General features: G+C 55.5%; 1 protein-coding gene across 13 annotated transcripts in view; it reads left to right on the top strand.

The window, feature by feature from the left end:
* Window positions 1-20,102, top strand: part of PAPLN (papilin, proteoglycan like sulfated glycoprotein) — a 35,101-nt gene that overhangs the window by 5,291 nt on the left and 9,708 nt on the right. For 3 of the 13 annotated variants that reach the window (XM_077909911.1, XM_077909907.1, XM_077909914.1), the window contains 21 exons: window positions 83-143; window positions 475-577; window positions 2,416-2,546; window positions 3,508-3,631; window positions 4,077-4,157; window positions 4,249-4,421; window positions 4,504-4,627; window positions 4,989-5,115; window positions 5,503-5,568; window positions 6,107-6,314; window positions 6,874-7,056; window positions 7,270-7,411; window positions 13,837-14,004; window positions 14,164-14,413; window positions 15,451-15,571; window positions 15,834-16,026; window positions 17,079-17,565; window positions 18,287-18,424; window positions 18,588-18,712; window positions 18,943-19,096; window positions 19,624-19,761. In XM_077909911.1, the coding sequence (XP_077766037.1) occupies window positions 83-143; window positions 475-577; window positions 2,416-2,546; window positions 3,508-3,631; window positions 4,077-4,157; window positions 4,249-4,421; window positions 4,504-4,627; window positions 4,989-5,115; window positions 5,503-5,568; window positions 6,107-6,314; window positions 6,874-7,056; window positions 7,270-7,411; window positions 13,837-14,004; window positions 14,164-14,413; window positions 15,451-15,571; window positions 15,834-16,026; window positions 17,079-17,565; window positions 18,287-18,424; window positions 18,588-18,712; window positions 18,943-19,096; window positions 19,624-19,761 (3,297 nt within the window). Of the gene's footprint in view, window positions 1-82; window positions 144-474; window positions 578-2,415; window positions 2,547-3,507; window positions 3,632-4,076; window positions 4,158-4,248; window positions 4,422-4,503; window positions 4,628-4,988; window positions 5,116-5,502; window positions 5,569-6,106; window positions 6,315-6,873; window positions 7,057-7,269; window positions 7,412-13,836; window positions 14,005-14,163; window positions 14,414-15,450; window positions 15,572-15,833; window positions 16,027-17,078; window positions 17,566-18,286; window positions 18,425-18,587; window positions 18,713-18,914; window positions 19,097-19,623; window positions 19,762-20,102 lie in introns of those variants that run through there. The other 10 variants (XM_077909915.1, XM_077909913.1, XM_077909908.1 and 7 more) reach the window with 9 other exon arrangements.

Genomic DNA, 20,102 nt, shown 5'->3' on the forward strand with positions numbered 1-20,102 from the left:
CTGCGGGAGAGCCCGGGAGGAGGGGAGGAGGCGGGGGTGTTGGTCCTCTGGCCTCGGGGCTCCTCTGTGCTCTCATCCTCAGGAGAGATGGGGGCTCCAACTGCGTGGGCCCCACCCGGAGCCACCGCTCTTGCCACACCGAGGTAAAGCCCACAGGAGTGGGGACGCCAGCTTCTGGGACCCCCCATCTGGCTGACCTCCCAGTCCCCGGGGCGCCCTCTCACTGGTGCATGGCCTGCGCTGCGGGAAGCCCCTTCCTCGCCTCCCACCCACAGTGACAGCTTCCCCCCAAACAGCCCCGCGCCCCTGCAGGGGGCATTCGGGAGCCCTAGGGGCCCACTGCCCTGTCCTGAGCCGCTGGGGTGAGCGGGGAGCGGTTGTTGGGGACGGGACAGACCTCCCCAGGTGCAGTGGGGAGGGCGGACCCCCACGGAGGCCCCATCTGTTCCTCTCTCCCCCGCCGGCCCCCCGCAGAGCTGCCCCGAGGGTGCCAGGGACTTCCGGGCGGAGCAGTGCTCCCAGCTGGACAGCCAGGACTTCCAGGGAAGGCGGTACAAGTGGCTGCCCTACTACGGAGGTAGGTGGAGGTCCCCAGCGCCCGCACCCCCGCCGCTGCACCTGCGTGGTCCTGGGCTGAGCCATCGCGCCCCCCACCCCCATGTTCGGGATCTCTTCTGTGCATTGATTTTCCATTACACAGTGTTTACCACCGTGTTACGGATGCTCTGTCAATACATTTTAAAAACTCACAGGACTCCCAGCCGGTGCTCTTCGAACACAGCGGGGAGAGAGGGGGAGTCATTTTGAGGTCTTTCCATCCTTTATTTCCCTCTACACATTTTCAAACACAGCTACTAGGCCATGTCTGTGCCATTTGGAGCCTGCTTTGTTTGGCCTGCTCTGGGAGCATTCCTCATGGTGCACAGAGGTCCTCAGGATGCGCAGAGGCCAGGGGGTGGGGGGGCGCTGGTCAGGTGGGGTCCAAGTTTGGGCCAACTGCAGGTCGGGGCTGCAAGGGGCTTAGTATAGTGGGAGCCCATTTACTCAGGATCTCTGGGGCCCAAGGGCTTGCTCTGAGTAGCTTTGAGGAGGGTGATTCATTTTTAGAGCAATATAGTTTAAGAAAAAAACATGGGTATAAAATTAGAACATTTTAGATGAGTCAGAAGATCCCTTAGGGTAATTCTTCTGAGTATTAGTGGTCGCTGCTCATTGCAAATGACTCCTGGAGGTTATGGCACTTTGGATTCCAAATCACTGAACATTTATATCCTGTGTGTGTTACTGGATGGGGAAGAGGGTCTTGGCTAGAAGCGTGGCCCCAAGGGAGCCTGTTGGCATTCATTGTTCCTCCTGGATAATTTAAATATATCCATAGATTTTTTAAAAAAAGATTATTTGGGAATGCGTAAGCTCACAAGCAGGGGCAGGGGGAGAGGGAGAGAGAGAATCCCAAGCAGACTCCATGCCCAGCGTGGAGCAAAACTGAGCTTGATCCCCAAACCCGAGATCACGACCTGAAGTGAAATCAAGAGTCAGATGCTCAACGGCCACCCAGGTGCCCTAAATATATCTATATAGAAAAACCAGGACACACAGGAAAGGGTCACGGAGGGCTGCCTTCTCTGTGGTAGAGATTGCCTTCCTATTAGCACTTTTGGTCGCTTAAACAACGTGTATATAGTATTTAGATGGCTATAAAAATTAAAACCTCTAAATGACCTTGACCCCACACCTTTCATAGGATTTGGTCCAGCATTGCATTCTAGCCCTTTCCACATTATTTTCTCTCTATATATATGCTTACATGTTTGTAATTATTATGTAGTACCATTCTGCATTGCGTGGCCTCCCACGTTATTGTGTAGTCTCCGTACTTTACGGCATAGTCAATGTGCGTAATTTTCTGTTAATAACTGACATAGAGGAGCTTATTGTTTTTTTTTTAATTTTTATTTATTTATGATAGTCACAGAGAGAGAGAGAGAGAAAGAGAGGCAGAGACATAGGCAGAAGGAGAAGCAGGCTCCACGCACCGGGAGTCCGACGTGGGATTCGATCCCGGGTCTCCAGGATCACGCCCTGGGCCAAAGACAGGCGCTAAACGGCTGCGCCACCCAGGGATCCCGAGGAGCTTATTGTTAACACATAGGCTTATTATAAGGCTGAGCTAGACCTCTCCAAGCAGCTAGCTTTTTCCTCATTTTGGAATTTTTCTTCCACTGATCCCCGGAGAGGCATCATTTTTGTGAACTTTGCTTCCTTCAGGGCTGGGTTGGGATTCTGAGCCACTTGGGGGAGCCAATGCAAGGATGCTTTCTCCACCATTTGTGTGCTTCTGGGCCCTGCCTCACTGTTCCCAGGATGGGACCTGAGCTTGCTTGGGATCTCAGCATTCTCCTTTGTCTGCCTCAGCCCCGAACAGGTGTGAACTGAACTGCATTCCCAAGGGGGAGAACTTCTACTACAAGCACAGGGAGGCCGTCGTGGACGGGACACCCTGTGAGCCTGGCAAACGGGACGTCTGTGTGGATGGCAGCTGCCGGGTGAGTTGTGGCCCCGTATCCACTGCCCACCTGGGGGGCTGGTCTGGGGATGTCTGCCTGCCCTGCACCAGCAGGGCCAGTGGCTTTCATGAGGTTGATGTCCTCTGACGACCAGCTTTTAGGTGTCTTTGCATTGAGCAAAGAGTGTCTTTGCTATGAGCGCGGGGCCGAGGGGGACCTGGCGCCAGAGCGGCTCCTGGCTCGCGGCCCCAACTCTGAGCCCCTGGTCGTCGAGGTGAGGCGCTGGCGGGCAGTGGGGGCGCCAGAGGAGGGGCACCCTGGGAGGGCAGGCCTCAGCGAGGACCCCCGGCCCACAGATGCCATGTGACCTTCTTACCTTTGCTCTTTGAAAACTGGCACCACAATAGGAGCAACCCTCTGGGTGGCAAGTTACAGAAACCGAACTAAAACTGACAAGGGGGTGGAGAGGAAAATGCCATGGAGGGATGGGCTGGCTGGCTGCAGGTGCTGGAAATGTCTCCTTGCCTCTTGGCTTTATTCTCCTCTGGATCAGCACTGGGGTCCTGTGAGGTGTGCAGATGGCCACCAGCAGGTCCAAGCTCTGGCTGGCAAGGGCACCCTCTTCCCAGGAGTTCCAGTGACCTGGGATTGCCTTTGATTTGTCTTGGCTGAGGGCTTCCCATGGCCCACACTCTCTTTGAGCAAGGTATAGAATCCACTGATTTGCCAACACCCACTGTTGGGGTGCTCTATCCAAACTGGGAGAGAGGTGGCCCCCAAAGAAAAATGAGGCATCATTTCCAGAAAAGGGGAGATGGGTGCTAAGCTGGCAGAAAATGTAGATTGTCAGCCACAGGCCAGATCCAGTGTTCACTCAGCTTCGATGGCTGGCGAATAGCGACTGCCCCTCCCTGACCTGACCATCAACCAGGGTTCGAATCCCGGTGTGTCTGTGACTCCCTCTGGTGTCTTTCATCTCCTCCTCGTTCCTGCCTGGTAGGTCGTGGGCTGTGACCACAACCTAGACTCATCAAAGGAGGAGGACAAGTGTCTGCAGTGTGGGGGTGATGGTACCACCTGCTACCCTGTCACGGGCACCTTTGATTCCAATGACCTCAGCAGAGGTGAGGGTCCTCTGGGGATCTGCAGGCAGTGGATGAGGGCCTGTTGCCTGTCCCTTCCTTGCCTGTCTTCCGTTCCAGCTGAGTCAGCCTCGAAACCCTGAGGGGGATCTGATGGGGCACTCAGGTCGCTCAGGGTGGAGGCTGGAGCCTTTCACGTGTGCCTGTAGGCTCAGGCTAGTAAGGACCTCTGCTCACTCACCCAGCGTAATGCCGGCTGGATGCCCCTCCTCAACCCTTCCCTCTGTCCCCAGCTGTCCCCTACCAGGTACCCCAGCCTGCCCCCCCTTCCCACCTTTGTAAAGCTGCTTCCCCCATCTGGAGGGCTCTTCCCTGGAGCAGCTCGGCCTGCCCATGTCCTGCTTGCAGGTCCCTGAGCCCATCTGGGCTGCCAGGGACCTGGGTGGTCCTAGAGTCTCTTTGCCCCCCACCCCCAACCCCACCCCAGGCTACAACCAGATCCTCATCATTCCCATGGGGGCCACCAGCATCCGCGTGGAGGAGGTGGCCGCCAGCAGGAATTTCCTAGGTGAGTGCGGTCGGTCGGGGCCACTCTGGGCTGCGGCAGGGCTGCGGGCTCCCCTCCCGCCCAGCTGACCGAGCGGCTCACCCCTGCGCAGCGGTGAAGAACGTCCTGGGCGATTACTACCTCAACGGGCACTGGACCATCGGGGGCGCCTGGGCCCTGCCCGCGGCCAGCACCGTCCTGCGCTATGAGCGCGGGGCCGAGGGGGACCTGGCGCCAGAGCGGCTCCTGGCTCGCGGCCCCACCTCCGAGCCCCTGGTCGTCGAGGTGAGGCGCTGGCGGGCAGTGGGGGCGCCGGAGGAGGGGCACCCTGGGAGGGCAGGCCTCAGCGAGGACCCCCGGCCCACAGCTCCTCAGCCAGGAGGCCAACCCCGGCGTGCGCTTCGAGTACCACCTGCCCCTGGGCAGCCCCCGGCCCGGCTTCCGCTGGAGCCACGGCTCGTGGAGTGACTGCAGCGCTGAGTGCGGCGGAGGTGAGGGCAGCCGGGCACGTGAGACCCAGGGCGGGGGACTCCGGGAAGGGCCCCCAACACCCTCCCAAGCTAAGGGCACCAGAGGAGGCTTCCCCAAGGGGGCGGCCTCTCCGCGGAGGCCCGGCCCTAAGCAGATGACCCGGTGTCAGAGCAGGGCTCCATCATCGCAGATAGCACCTCTCCAGCCTGTCTCCTCATCTGTGAATTGGGGGTGATGATGGCACCTAATCCGGGAGGGGGTCATTTGAGGCTGATTTAATCACGACGACACTTGGGGGGTGTGCAGAGTGGTGCCCAGCCCAGAGAATGCATTTGGTGAATGCTGACTGCCCACCTGCCCTCGGCGGCTGGGCCTCTGCAGGTCACCAGTCCCGCGCAGTGTTCTGCACCACTGACGACGAGGTCTACCCTGACCACATGTGCCAGCCCCAGCTGCGGCCGGCTGACCGCCGCCCCTGCAGCACTCACCCCTGCCCGCAGACCAAGCGGTGAGGCCCTTGCCAGCCCCCTCCACGCATGGTGGGGCCCAAGCACTTGGATGGGAAGGCAGTTGGGGCTCTAAGCACTTTAAGTGTTGAGCAAACAGTTGGGTGTCCAGGGCTCCCTACAGATGTGGCTGGAGTGAGGAGGAGGCAACCGTGACTGGAGGAAGCAGTGGGAGGGGACATGAGCACGAGATCCAGGGCTGTCCTGTCCACCCGTGTGTGCCCGAGCAGTGCCCAGAATGTCCAGGCTGGTGGCGGGAGAGTGGGGGAAGCTACTGGAGGCCCTCTCCGAGCCAGCAGGGGACTTGGCTCGACAGATGCCAAGAAATGGGCCAGGGATTGGGTCAGAGGGCCTGTGGGCATCAGCAATGCCTTTGTTCATGCACGAAGGACCTCTTACCTGCACCGGCCCAGAGTGTGGCATCTTGCTGGGGCCCAGCGTGCATGCAGGAACAGGTAATCTGCAGGCTCCCTGCAGGGCTGGAGCAACCCTTCCGCCCTCATGGCCCTGGTGGCTTCTGGCCTTGCAGGATGGTGGTGGGCTTGGCTTTTGCACGGTGCAGTTGGGACTGGCCTTTCCTCCTGTCTTTGTGCATCAGGGCTGGGCAGGGCCACACCACATGTGGGGAGCATGGTCCCTCTGGGAGATAACCCCAACTAAGGTCAGACACACAGGCAGTGGTGTCTGGCTGGGGGTGCCAGGGCCGCTGATGAGAAGGAGAACACAGGTGAGGACAGAAAAGCTAAGAGGGGCACAGCCAGGATCTGTATCGTAGGGACCAGTGCTTGGTGGTGAGAGATGGCAAGCAGAGCATGGGGCCTGGCCTTCTGTGCAGGGCTTTCTGCCCCCCACTTGTACAGGCCCAGATGTTAGGATGGGCCGGGCTGGGGGGATCCCCAGTCCACTCCTGTGTGTGACAGCTGGTGCTCCCTTGGGCCTGGACTCTGGCCCCAGCTGCTGGGCCAGCCTTACCGGATTCCTGCTCCCTTCCAGCTGGAAGATGGGGCCCTGGTTGCCCTGCTCGGCCTCCTGTGGTGGTGGCTCCCAGTCCCGCTCTGTCTACTGCATCTCATCTGATGGGGCCGGCGTCCAGGAGGCCGCGGAGGAGGCAGAGTGTGCAGGCCTGCCGGGAAAGCCCCCCACCACGCGGGCCTGCAACCTGCAGCGCTGTGCAGCCTGGAGTGCAGAGCCCTGGGGAGAGGTGAGGCCTCTGTCTGATGGGGCTGGGGCAGGGTGGGGAGGGAGTCAGGGCCTGGGTCTTGGGCCTGGGGCCACAGCAGAGCCAGGCTGGGAGGCTTGGCCTCCACTGGGGAAGTAGATCCTGGGAAATAAAATGACCTGCTAGGGCATCTCAGAAGCTGTTGCCAAGGCTGGGACTAGGAGCAGGTGTTTGGACCCTTCCTCCTCCTGGATCCCAGGCGGGGTAGGAAAGGCTTTGTCTCTGTGTGAGGAAGCAGCCAGGCACGTTGTTTGGGGGTGAGGGAGGAGGTGGCACTGTCTGGGGCTGCTGGTCACTGCTTCCAGCCCCTGTATGTAGTCTCAACAGGGGAATGTGGGAATGTACCTAAGCTTGGTGACAGCAGGCATGGTGTAGGCTACGGGACCTCAGAAGAGTGGCTCAGCCTCTTTGAGCTTGGGCGCTGGGCATGGGCAGTAGAGTGCTGTCCACCCTCCATGCCAGGCGGGGGGCTCCAGCTCTGTGACCTGGCATGGCTCCCCCGGGTGGGCACAAGCTTCTGCTGACAGCCTGACCCTTACAGTGCTCTGTCAGCTGCGGTGCAGGGGTCCGGAGGCGGAACGTCACTTGCCAGAGTGATGAGGGGGCTCTGCTCCCTGCCACGGCATGCTCCTCGGAGCACCGGCCCCCTACCACTGAGCCCTGTGTGCATGAAGACTGTCCCCCCATCAGGGACCAGGCCTGGCACGTGGGCGCCTGGGGTCTGGTGAGTGTTTGCCCACTTCCCCCCTTGTCCCTGCTGCCCCATCCTGGTCCCTGGGGTCTCTGGCAGGTGGCTGTATCCGTGACCATCCTGGGGCCTGACATGCGTTACCTGGCACCTTCCCCCTCCCTCTCTTCCTTGCGGGCTCCCCCAGTCTCCGGGGTGCTCTTGGTGGTGAGCCTGTCCTCTCTTCCCACGCCCACCTGTGGGCCCCAGTGTTCCAGGAGCTGTGGCTCGGGTACTCGGAGGCGCCAGGTCACCTGTGCCATCAGGCCGCCTGGCCACTGCAGGAGCCTGCAGCCATGGAAGCCTGGGGAGGTGGAGCCCTGTAACACCCAGCCCTGCCATCTGCCCCCAGGTAAGGGTGGGGGTGGGGATGCGAGGGCTCTAGTGGGCCTGGCCCCACCTCTGCCCCCTCCACTAGCCTAGCCAGCACTTCCTGTGCTGTGTCCGCCACCTGCAATGCTCTGCTCCTGCCTCTGTGTCTGTTGGAGCCTTTGCCGTCCGCCCAGTGTGGGTCTGTGCAGCCTCTGAGCCAGTCCTGTCTCCCCCTCAGCGGCAGCACCCTTCTCCCACCCCCAAAGTCCACACAACTACCGTCACTCTTGGGTTAGTTGCCTTGTGCTGCTGCGATGCTATATGGTTAGTTAGGCCTACTAGTGCTGAGCTCCTGGAAGCTGGGCTCCTGGCATCCTTTTTAAAATTTTTAAAAAGATTTTATTTATTCATTCATGAGAGACACACAGAGAGGCAGAGACATAGGCAGAGGGAGAAGCAGGATCCCTGCGGGGAGCCTGATGTGTGGGACTGGATCCCAAGACCCTGGGACTATGACCTGAGCTGAAGACAATCAACCACTGAGCCTTCTGGGACCAGCCAACTGGGACCCAGGCATCCCAGTCCCTGACATCCTTAACTGCTATTTGTGCCCCCCACAGAACTTAGCAGGAGCTGGATAGTCAGTAAATGTTTATTGAATGAGTGAGTGCAGATGAAGGGGTGTGGTCCAGGAAAGCTTTGTCCTCACACACTGCTCCTGCCCTGGTCTTCCCCTTCTCATCCCCATCCCCACTGGAAAAGAAGAAGTCCCAGGCATGAAGAGCTGAGGAGGAAGGGCCCAGGGGCCAGTACTTGCTTGGTGTGAGGATGTGATATTGAGGAAGAATGCGGGTTGGGGCTCAGCTCAGGGGTGAGTGGGGGTGGTGGCCTTCTGATACTGCAGGGAGGTGTGTTTGGCCGGGACCTGCCAGTGGTGGGTGTCCTGTGAGCCATGATGCTGGAGTTCCAAGGGAGGCATGTGACACGATAGCTAAGAACCAGTGGCCTGGAGTTAACAGCTAACCTGAGTTTAAATCTCTATTCCATTGCTGACCAACTCTGTGGCCCAGGTGAGCGTCTCTCCTCTCAGTTTGCCCATCTGTACAATGGGGTTAGTAAGAGTGCTTTTCTTATGGTGAGTCACTTGGCACAGTGTCTGAACACACAGAGCTTGGGAAGCAAAAGGCTGGTAGTGGTGGACATGAGGCTGTGTGGGTTCCCCGGGCCAGGATTCTGGGGTGCCTCAGCCTGGCCCTTGTGCACAGGCAGGGAGGGTCCTCTTAGAGCCATGACACCCTCCTGGAAGAGGTGGCCCTGAGCCTGCCCCAGAGAGGCATTCATGTAGAGAGAAAGGTAGGAAACAAAGGATTTCAGGCCGGGCTGCATTGTAAAAGAAACAACCTTAATGGCTAGTTTTATAAAACAATCTATGTTCATTGTGGAAAATTTGGAGAAATTAGGAAAACAGCATATAGACAAATGAAACTGCCCTGATCCCATGCTTTAGTGGGATAAATTTTTTTTTTAAAGATTTTATTTATTTATTCATGAGAGACACACAGAGAGAGAGGCAGAGACACAGGCAGAGGGAGAAGCAGGCTCCATGCAGGGAGCCCAATGTGGGACTCGATCCTGGGACTCCAGGATCGCGCCCGGGGCTGAAGGCAGCGCTAAACCGCTGAGCCACTCAGGGATCCCGGGATAAATCTTTAGTGTACTTCTTTGTTAGGTGTGTGTGATTTTGTATGCACTTCCCCCCCACCGCCTTAAAGCCACTTGGTGTGTAAACATTTTCCAATTTCATTTGTCTGCAGAAGTCCACGATGGGGGAAAAGTTAGAATTTGGGAAGTTCCTAGGGTACCTGGGTAGCTCAGTCCATTAAGCATCTGACTCTAGATTTCAGCTCAGGTCTTGATCTCAGGGTCCCGAGTTCAAGCCAGGTGTTGGGCTCCATGCTGGGTGTGGAGCCTACTTAAAAAGAAAAAAAATAAAAAAGAATTACATTTAACGGCATACCTGGCTGGTCCAGTCTTGATCTTGGGGTTGTAAGTTTGAGTCCCCCCCCCCATGGGTGGGTGTAGAGATTGCTTAAAATTTTTAAAAATTTAAATAATGTTTTATTTAACCCTAATAAATATTTTTTAACATGTAATTGGTATAAAAATTATGAGTAAGCTATTTTGCCTTCTTTTTTCACAAGATTAAAAAAAGAAATCTTCTGAATCCAATGTATCGTTCACATAGCATATCTTAATTCAGATGCAAAATTTCACTGGCATACTTGATCTATAATTAGATTTTTATAGAATGTGCAGTCAGAAAAGTAGATTCACACACCCAAGTTGTTCCAACCATACTGAAGCATTCCAATAAATGAATCAAGTGTCAGTTTTTAAGCTTAAAATTAAATTCTAATTAGAATAAATGTAAAACACAGTTTTTCCATCACTCTGGTCACACTTCAATGTGTGTACTCAATGCTCCAAGTGAGGCCAGCAGGGGCACCAGAAGCCACCCTCAGCTGACATGTGGGGGTGGCGGCAGGAGGTCTGTCCAGGGGCTGGTGCTCTTAGGGCTGGGGATGGAAGGCTTGGCTGCAGATTAAATTTGTCTAATAGGCTCAGGGGAGCCACTGAAAGCTTTGGAGCTCAATAGTATCACCATGAAAGCTATTTAGGAGGACAGACGTGGCACCTGCCCGAGTGGAGGCAGTTGGAGCAGGAGCCTGGTGGGGAGCAGGCTGCAGAAATCCAAGTGCTGGCAAGAGCCATGAAAATGAAGGGCCAGGCACTTGCCCAGCAGAGCCTGATGCCCAGAGGGTGCTCGGGAAGGGGTGCTGGACTCCAAATCAAGCCTGAGAAGGTGGAAGAGGAGAGTCTCAGGAGAAGCTATGGGCGGGATGGGTTGGGCAGAAAGGTGCCTTTTAAAATGCGGCACCAGAGGGACAGCAGGCAGAAATTCCCAGGCTGGTTAGGGACTGTGACCACAGTGCTGGAGGTGGCAGGTGTGCTTGAGATGGCTGGACTGGGGAGAGAATGTGCATCTGCCGCCGCCCAGGGTTTGGCCTGCATGGGATAGGTGATGAAACGAAAACAAACATTTTACTGCATATCTACTAGACTTTTCCGACCCTAAATTATTTTTAAAATATTCCTTGGGGACTGGCAAGATATAGTCTAGAGGGAGATGGAATTTTCACTTCTTTTTTAAGATTTTATTTATTTGAGAGAGCGCATGAGAGAGCATGAGCAAGGGGGCGGCAGAGGGAGAGGGAGAAGCAGGCTCCCTGCTGAGCAAGGAGCCCAATGGTGGGACTCAATCCCAGCACCCTGGAGTCTTGATCTGAGCTGAAGGCAGATGCTTAACTAACGGAGCCACCCCTCTCAGGCACCTCTTCCCTTATTTTATATAACTTTACTCATTATATAGTAGTATAGTGGAAATTTCCATTGTGGAAATTTTGAAATGCACTAACAAATAGAAGGAAGGGGACCCTTGCCCCTGCTCCTGTTCCCCCACGAAGTGCTCAGAACCATGAGCATTTGGGGATATGTCCTGTTATGCATCATTACAAAAATTTCTGTTCCATATTTACTCAGTCTTTTGCATTTTTTTCTCCATTTTATGATGAAAAATCTTTTAAAATAACTTTGAAGTGGTTAAATATCATATACCATAAAATTCACGTATTCTAATGGTACAATTCATGATTTTTAGTAAGTTTACCAAGTTGGATAATAATATGGTAAAATTTTTTTTTGATATTTCTAAGCAGCTCCTAATCTAATTCCCCATGCTGGAAAGATAAGCCTGGTTATTTGTTTAATTCCAGTACAGTTAACATAAAATATTATATTAGTTTCAGATGTACAATAGTGATTCAACAATTCTGTATTTAGTGCTCATCATGATAATGCACTTTTTTTTTTAAGACTTATTTGAGGGAGCATAAGCAGAGGAGGGCCAGAGGGAGGAGAGAATCTTTTTTATTATTATTATTATTTTTTATTCATGAGAGACACAGAGAGAGGCAGAGACATAGGCAGAGGAAGAAGCAGGCTTCCTGCGAGGAGCCTGATGTGGGACTCGATCCCAGGGCCCCAGGATCACGACCTGAGCCAAAGGTAGATGCTCAACCACTGAGCCACCCAGATGCCCCATTTACTCTTAATCCCCTTTATCCATCTCCCCATTTCCCCTCTGGTAACCATCAGTGTGTTCTCTCCAGTTAAGAATCTGGTCTTTCGTCTCTTTTTTCTGTTTTTGTTTCTTAAATTCCACATATGAATGGAATCATTCAGCATTTGTCTTTCTCTGACTTATTTTGCTTAGCACAATACCCTCTAGATCCATCTGTGTTGCAAATGGCAAGATTTCATTCATTTTGATGGCCGAGTGATATTCCAGTGTGTGTGTGTGTGTGTGTGTATCACTTTATCCATTCATTTATGGATAGGCTGCTTCCATATTTTGGCCATTGTAAATAATTCTGCTATAGACATAGAGGTGCATTTATATTTTTTTGAATTAGTGTTTTCATATTTTTTGGGTAAATAGTGGAATTACTGTGTTACACGGTAATTCTACTTTTTTTTTTTTTGGAAGATTTTATTTATTTACTCATGAGAGACACAGAGGGAGATAGAGACATAGGCAGAGGGAGGAGCAGGCTCCATGCAGGGAGCCTGAGGCGGGATTCCTTTTTAATTTTTTGAGAAAAGATAGCGAACAATTTTAAACATACAGAATAGTTGAAGAACTGCATGGTGAGCAGCTGTGTATCCACACCTAAACTCTAGAGTTACTATTTTGTTATATGTGCCTTTTCCATGATCTTCTTCTATCCCTTCATCTATCATTCAAATTGTGTGTGTAGGGATCCCTGGGTGGCGCAGCAGTTTGGCGCCTGCCTTTGGCCCAGGGCGCGATCCTGGAGACCCGGGATCGAATCCCACATCGGGCTCCCGGTGCATGGAGCCTGCTTCTCCCTCTGCCTGTGTCTCTGCCTCTCTCTCTCTCTCTCTGTGTGACTACCATAAATAAATAAAAAAAAAAAACAAATTGTGTGTGTATGTTTTAAACAATTCTGTTGTTTTTAATATTAATTTTTTTTATTGAGGTGCAGCTCATATTACATACAGTTAACCATGGTAAAGCATGCACTTTGGCATTGTGTACTCACAATGTTGTACAAACACACATTTCATCACCCATAAAAGCACGCTGTACCCATTAACTGATTACTCCTCATTAACCCTACCCTCTTTCCCTGGTAGCCTGATGTGCTTTCTCTCTCTTTGGATTTGCATGTTCTGGATATATCGTGTGAAAGGAATAGTACAGGTTTGTGCCTGCCTTCTTTCACCCAGCAGAGCGTTTCTGAGGTTTATCCAGGCTGGCGCACTTTGTCCTTTTTTTATGGCTGTTAGTAATTATACAGGTTATACCACAATCTGCTTATTCATTCATCAGTGGATACGTGCTTGGGTTGTTTCCGGCTTCTGGCTATAATGAATACGCCTGCTAGAAACACCCACGTACAGGTTTCTGTGTGGACCTCTGTTTTCATTTCTCTTGCACGTATACCTGGAAGTGGAATTGCTGGGCTCTCTGATGGTTCTATGTTTAACTTTTGGAGGAATTGCTAAACTGTTTCCACAGTGGCTATGCCAATTTGCATTTCCATCTGCAAGGCATGAGGGTTCCTGTTCACCAACACTTATTATTTCAGGCTTTTTTATTAGAGTCCTTCTCGTGGGTATGAAGGCGTATCTCTCACTGTGGCTTTGATTTGTGTTTTGCTAATGATCGATGCTGCTGAGCATCCTTTCATGTGCTTATTGGCTATTTGTATATTTTCTTCGGAGAAATGTCTGTACATGTTCTTTGCCCATTTAAAATTTTTTATTTTTATTTAAGATTTTTAAGTGATATCTACACCCAACATGGGGCTGGAACTCATGACCCCAAGACCAAGAGTCACATGCTCCACGGACTGAGCCAGCCAGGTGCCCCACTTGGCTCATTTTTAAGTTGGATTGTTTGTCTTTTCATCAATTCAATCTAAAAGCATTTTTTTTTTTTTTGGTTTTGTTTTATGTAGTTGGGATCAAACATAGATACTAATTTTATATCTGGCTTTTCTTTTTGCTGAACACATAACATTAGCTTTTTCTTTTTTCTTTTTTTCTTTTCTTTTTTTTTCCCCCCCTTTTAAAGATTTTATTTATTCATGAGAGACAGAGACACAGAGAGAGGCAGAAGCAGGCTCCATGCAGGGAGCCCGATGTGGGACTCGATCCTGGATCCTGGGATCAGGCCCTGAGCCAAAGGCAAATGTCAACCACTGAGCCACCCAGGTGTCCCAACATTAGCTTTTTCTAAGTGACTAAAGACTCTTAAAACACGAGAAGGGTGTTTTATGAAATCACAGGTCTGCTCATTTTCATTTCTGCTGTCCTCAGTGGCTCAGGCCCTGCCTGAGCAGCGGGAGGGGAGCACATGGTGGTTAGGGTGGCCACTGCTCAGGCCTGACTGCCTGCTCCCTGCAGAAGTCCCCAGCATGCAGGATGTGCACACCAGCCCCAGGGATCCCTGGATGTCTTTGGGCCCTCAGGGGGCCCCTGCCTCAGGTAAGAAGCTCAATGGAAGCCCCCAACCCAGAGCCCAGGAGATGGAGGTTCCAGGTGGGGCAAGTGGTTTAGGGGGGATGGAGAAGGCAGGTCTGGTGGACACAGAGGCAAGCAGCCAAGTGGATGGCTCATGTGTCTTTTGCTTCCTCTTCTTTCTAGATTCTAGACACCAGTGGTGGCTCCCCCAGGAGCAGCCCTTGGTCCAGGGGAACCCCAGAGGAGCCCAGGGCCTCCACCTGGCAGGCCCAGCTCCCGCTCTGCCGCAGTCCCCACACCAGAAGCCCCTGCAGTCTGGCTTGGCACCCCAAGACTGCAGACACAGCGCCTATGGGTGCTGTCCTGATGGCCACACCGCATCTCTTGGGCCGCAGTGGCAGGGCTGCCCTGGAGACTCATGTCAGCAGAGCAGGTATGGGCCTCTTCCTCTTTACCAGGTCAAAGATGAAACGTGTGTGTGTGTGTGTGTGTGTGTGTGTGTGTGTGTAGGGGGGGCGGGGAGGTGGTATCCGATGGGCAGGGCAGTGACTGCAGAGGGGGGTGGGGCTGGGGTTTGCAGTGCTCAGGAATGGGACTCTGGAGGTGTCTCCCAGCTGCCCTCCTTCTGCAGTCTTGGGGACTCGGCTTCCTGTCGCTCATCTTCCTAATGCGCAGAGTGGGGGTAAAAATCTGGGCTCTCACTGTAGAGGTTAGCCTGTTGAGGTGTAGTCTGAGGCTCTGGGAAGGCACGTGGGATGTAATTCTAGCTTTTAGATCCAAACCAATCTGTCAGTCTCTCTGGGGCTGGGGTGCTGAGAGCCCAGACTTTGGGGCCAGCAGCCAGGGGGTGATTCCCAGCTCAGCCACTTACCAGCTGTGTGCTGGGGGATCAGGGCAAGTTACTTCTCTGATCTTGGCTTCCTCTGCTGAGATTTGGGAACCATGACAGCCCCTGGCTGTGGTTGCTGTGAGGATGGAGCAGTCCCATGGTGCCTGGCACAGGGAAGGTGCTCCGATATGTTCCTCCTTCACCTTCCTTCCCATCTCCTGGTTGATGGAGTTGAAGCACGCAACGGGTTCCATTGACACCTCTTCTGTCCCATCTCCCATCTCCTGTGATTTTGCAAAACCTTCCTGGGGACTTGGTATTTGGGCAGGCTCAGTGAACTTCCTCCTGGGGTTTATGGTGGGAGGGGTGAGTTGAGGACCTCATATGGGGGTATGGCTCTGCTTACTGTGTTACTGCTGTTTCTCTGGCAGCCATCGGGTGGTTGGTGGGTGCAGCAGAGACTCGGCGTGCAAAATAGTATGCCCCGTGTGCAGGGACACACTGTCTCCCACTCGGATCCTCAGTTGCTCAGCCCCCCAGCACAGGGAGCCTCAGAGCCTAGGTCCTGGAAGCTCAGGGGCCCTGGAAGGGTGGGGATCAGGGCTGGGTGGTGAAGAGACAGCTATGTGATGCCTGTCTAGGTACGGGTGCTGCCCTGATGGGGTGTCTGCGGCTGAGGGGCCCCATCAAGCTGGCTGTGCAGGGTCTTACAGCAGTGACAACACCAGGAGAAGGCCGGGGTCAAGAGCAGTGGCTTCCACAGTAAGTGTCTGGTTCACACGAGGGACAGAAATCCAGCCCCCGAGCCTGCTCAATGCTACTGTGACCCAGGCTCTCTGCAAGTTGGCCTTGGAGAAAGGAAGTCCCTGAAGCCTACAGGCCCACAGGGCTTCTGAGATGGGCCTGGGCTGGTCTGTGGGGGTGTATGTGTGCAGGGGCTTCATCTGACCTTTCCCTGGGGCTGGGGTTCTGCATCATGGGCTCCTAATTCAGTTCCTCCCTCTTCCTGTCCTCCTCCCCCAAGCCGCCTAGAGTCCCTGCCAAGAGCCAACTTCCCAACTCTGGGCTTCCTCCCCAGGCACCCAAGGCCCAACAGCCCCAGGCTCAGCAGAATGAGCCCAGTGAGTGTCGGGGCTCCCAGTTTGGCTGTTGCTATGATAATGTGGCCTCTGCTGCTGGCCCTCTTGGGGAAGGCTGTGTGGGCCAGCCCAACTATGGTGAGTAGGTACCCCTACATCCTTCCTGGTGAGGAGGCTGTGGTCCCACTTTGTCCCCATACCCCCACAGAGCCCCACCTGGAGCTTCCTACTAGCTCAGTGATTCATCCATTTCTTCAACAAATACTTACTGATCACTTACTAGGCGCTAGGTCAGAGAACAGTGCCATGTTGTTTTTGTTTCCAAGAGTCTGCACTCGAGACTGCCTGACTGCTTGTGGGACTTGGGGAGAGTTGTAGGCAGGGCCTCCCCAGAGAAGGAAGGCACATTGTCCTGCCCCCCCCCCCAGGGGGGTTGTCAGCCCCTTTCAGAGGCAGAGATGGAATGGTGGTCAGTGCAAGGATGGACAGGGGTGTCCGTACCGTGCCTGGGATGAGTCCTGGAGGGAGGTCATTGAGGCTGGAGCATGGACTGCATGGGTGGCACTGTCGGGGACTGAAAAGGCAGAGGGGCTGGTGGTCAGGGTCTGCAGGAGGCTGGGTCCCTGGACGGGCTTTAAGCAGGGGCCAGCTGCCATCACATCTGAACACAGAGAGATAGAGCAGGCTGTGCTGGGAGGAGGACTGTTGGAACAGGCAGGCTGGGGGCGGCTGGAGGTGGTTTGAGGCTGGCGAAGGGCCACTGGGCATCTTCACAGGTGTCCCTGGGAGCCGAGGGCTGGGTTCTTATCATGAACTAAGCATATCAAGGCCAAGCCCTTGGGCTGCTCCATGAGTGCTCTCTAGGGACCTGGGTCAGGCATGGGAGGGGTATAAGGGGGCCAGTCTGGTTGCTCATGGCCCTGACCTTCTGGGGGGCTGTAGTTCTGTGGGTGGAGGTGGATGGGCTGATTCGGAGGCTGCTATGGTCCCAGGCCAGGTAGGTCTGGGCAGTGAGCAGAGTCTGCCCCCAGGGCCAGGTCGGGAGCCTGGGCAGGGGAGTCGATGTGCTCCGCGAACTGGGAAGGGTCTGGCTTCCAAGTCCCAGGCTGAGGGCTGGGGGGCCCTTGCTGGCATGGCTCTGCCGGGCCACGTCCGCAGCTTGTCGATGTGCACCCTCCGTGTCCCCTCAGCCTACCCTGTGCGGTGCCTGCTGCCCAGCGCCCACGGCTCCTGCTCGGACTGGGCTGCCCGCTGGTACTTCGTCCCCTCTGTGGGCCGGTGTAACCGCTTCTGGTACGGCGGGTGCCACGGCAACGGCAATAACTTTGCCTCTGAGGAGGAGTGCGTGAGCAGCTGCCGGGGGCCGCAGCGTGGGCCCCGCAGACCGGAGCCCGGGGCCTCTGGCCAGAGCACCCACGGAGCCGGAGCCGGTGGCGGCGGGGGGCCTGGAGGCCGGCAAGAGGGCAGCTGGCACGGGACGGGGGCCGCGGTCCAGGCGAAGCCACTGCCGCCTTCTGGTGGCCTCTGGTGGCGCAACCAAGAGCCCGGGCCAAGGGAGGAGTCCCACAGCCAGGCCTTCGGAGAACGGCCCCGGGGCGGGGAGCTTGGGCCCAGCGCCCCTGGACTGGGCGGAGATGCGGGGGGACCAGCCGCGCCCTCCCACAGCTCTTCCTACAGGTGAGGCCTCCCTTCCCCGCGTCTGGGGTGGGGACCCCAGGCCAGCCGCTGTGCCTGTTGGAGCCACCCCCGCCCCCCGCCCCACGCAGGCCCTCCCTCTCCGTCCCTAACCTCAGGTCCTCAGCTGCTCCTGCCCGGAGGGCCTCATTTCTGTCCTCGCACACATGGGGAAGTTGGCTTTGGCGATGGGAGACTTGTCAGTAGACGGTGGTGCCATCTGGGTCAGACCTTGCCAGGTCCCCCCGAGGGCCTGTCTGCTTGGAAAAGCTTGCAGGTGTCAAGTCCTCCGACTTTGCCAAGCCTGTTTCTTGGCCTGTGAAATGGTGATATTCTTAGATTTACTGTGGGTCATATTAATGAGAACTTCGGGGAGGGTAAAAACAAAATAAATAAAACTTCAAATTCCAAAGGGGTCAAGCACATGGTCTAGTTCCCCAAGTGAGTCCCCGCCTCTCTGTGCCCTGGGCTTTGCGTCTATCCTGCTGCTGTCGCAGGACCAGGTTGAGGGAGCAACGTCCGAGGGCATGGTGGGGAGGATGGAGAGGGTGGATTCCTGAGGCCGTGGGCTTCTGGAGCGTGGCCTCCCAGGGGACCCTCTGACCCTGAAAGTGCCTGAGACAGGATGGGCACCAAGCCGTCTGTGGCCGGCACTGATAAAGGGAGAGTCCCTGGTCCTGGCAGGCGTCCCAGTAGTGCACGTCCTCACCCCGCCACTTCCCAGGATCAGCTTGGCAGGTCTGGAGCCGTCACTGGTGCAGGCAGCCCTGGGGCAGTTGGTGCAGCTCTTCTGCCAAGGTGGCACCTCCCTGGATCCCCACGCCAGGTGGCAGAAAGACGGGCAGCCCATCTCCTCCGACAGGTATGTGTGTGGCAGCCCACCCTCCAGTGGCAGCCCCGGGGGTCTCCGCTGGGACAAGAGGGCAGGGCTACAGTCCCCTCTGGTGGGACCCCTGGGGCCTGAGGTGGGCTGGGCTTACTGTCCTCAGGAGCCCAGAGCTCAGGCCTGTCACCTCCTCACTCAGGCACAAGCTGCAGCCTGATGGCTCCCTGATCATCAGTCCCCTGTGGGCAGAGGACGCTGGCACCTATAGCTGTGGCAGCAGCAGGCCAGGCCATGACTCTCAGAAGATCCAGCTTCGTGTCACAGGTCTCTGCCCCCACCCCGCCCCCAGTGGCTGGGAGGGCCTGAGCAGGGTGCTCCCACACTGGAGGGGCCCTTCCTGGTGGCAGGCACCGTGTGCTCCAGTTGGGCTGAGGTGGAGGTCTTGCCCCTTGTGGCACTCATTTTTTCTACCCGCCCCTGGCCAGCCTCATGGCCCACCCTTCCTTCCACCCCATTGTCCCCACAGCTCACTCCTTCTCCTGGCCTCACGACAGGGGGTGATGTGGCCGTATTGTCTGAGGCTGAGCCAAGGCACTTCCCTCAGACCAGGGACCCAGCCCAGGGCCACAGTCCTCGGGACCCCAGCCTTGTGGAGGACATGGGGGGCCTAGGGGCCATCTCTTCCTTGCGGCCTCGGCCCATGACCAGGTAACAGCATGACTGCTTGTTCTCAGCCTACCCTATTTGGAGGGGGTCTCGGTGAAAGGGAGGGAGGGAGGGAGGGTGGGTGGGTCACAGGGTTCTGCCCAGTGAGGACAAGAGAAACATGGCTCCCTGAGCGTGGCCTCTTAGGAGGAAGGGGAAACTTCTTCCCCTCCCCAAACAGTTGAGGATGGTCAGGAGCTGAGGGGAAGGAAGCACACAGGAGCCAGAGGGCCTGAGGTGGCCTTGAACGATTCATAGAGGGGCTGCAGAGGGCTGCAGGGCCCAAGTCAAGGACCTAGGAGCAGATGTATGGGGCAGGGAGGTGACAGTCAAGATTCTGGGGTCATGGAGGCAGGCGGTGAGGAAGGTGAGAAAGCCGGAGGTGGCTTTCAGATTGGCTTTTAGTTATTGGTGGTCCTGACCAGAACAAAGCAGCTCTTCTAGGAAGCTGAATCTGGCTGCAGGAGAGAAGGGGCCCATGGGCTTGGGCAGAGGGCTCCCCTCATGGCTGTGGGGTGCTTGTCCTGCAGGCTGCTTCTGGACAAGAACCAACCTGGGGTGGTGGACGCCCAACCAGGCCAGCGGATCCAGTTGACCTGCCGTGCTGAGGGCTTCCCACCCCCAGCCATTGAGTGGCAGAGAGATGGGCAGCCCCTCTCTTCCCCCAGGTTTGTGTGCTGCTCCTCTCTTACCCCTCCTGTCCCACCTCCAGCCCCTCACCCTGTGCTGGCCTTGGGAAAGTAATGGGCCAGCTAGGAGTAGGTGATGGCTGAGGGATGAAAGGGAGGCAGACCCATTTCTGGCTGTAATAATAACATTTATTGTACCTTGAACAAGCCTTGGAGGCTTGTTCTCCATCGTACAATCTGCAGAAGAGCCACGCTGAGGTAGATGCTTTTTTATCCCCATTTTACACACAGGAGCTTAACACCACACAGCATCTAAGTGGCAGAACCATGATTTGAACCTCCTGAATGAGTGTAGCAAGAACTAGAAACCCAGACCAGAA

Source organism: Canis aureus, chromosome 9 (genome assembly GCF_053574225.1).
Source record: "Canis aureus isolate CA01 chromosome 9, VMU_Caureus_v.1.0, whole genome shotgun sequence".
Taxonomy (NCBI): Eukaryota; Metazoa; Chordata; class Mammalia; order Carnivora; family Canidae; genus Canis; species Canis aureus.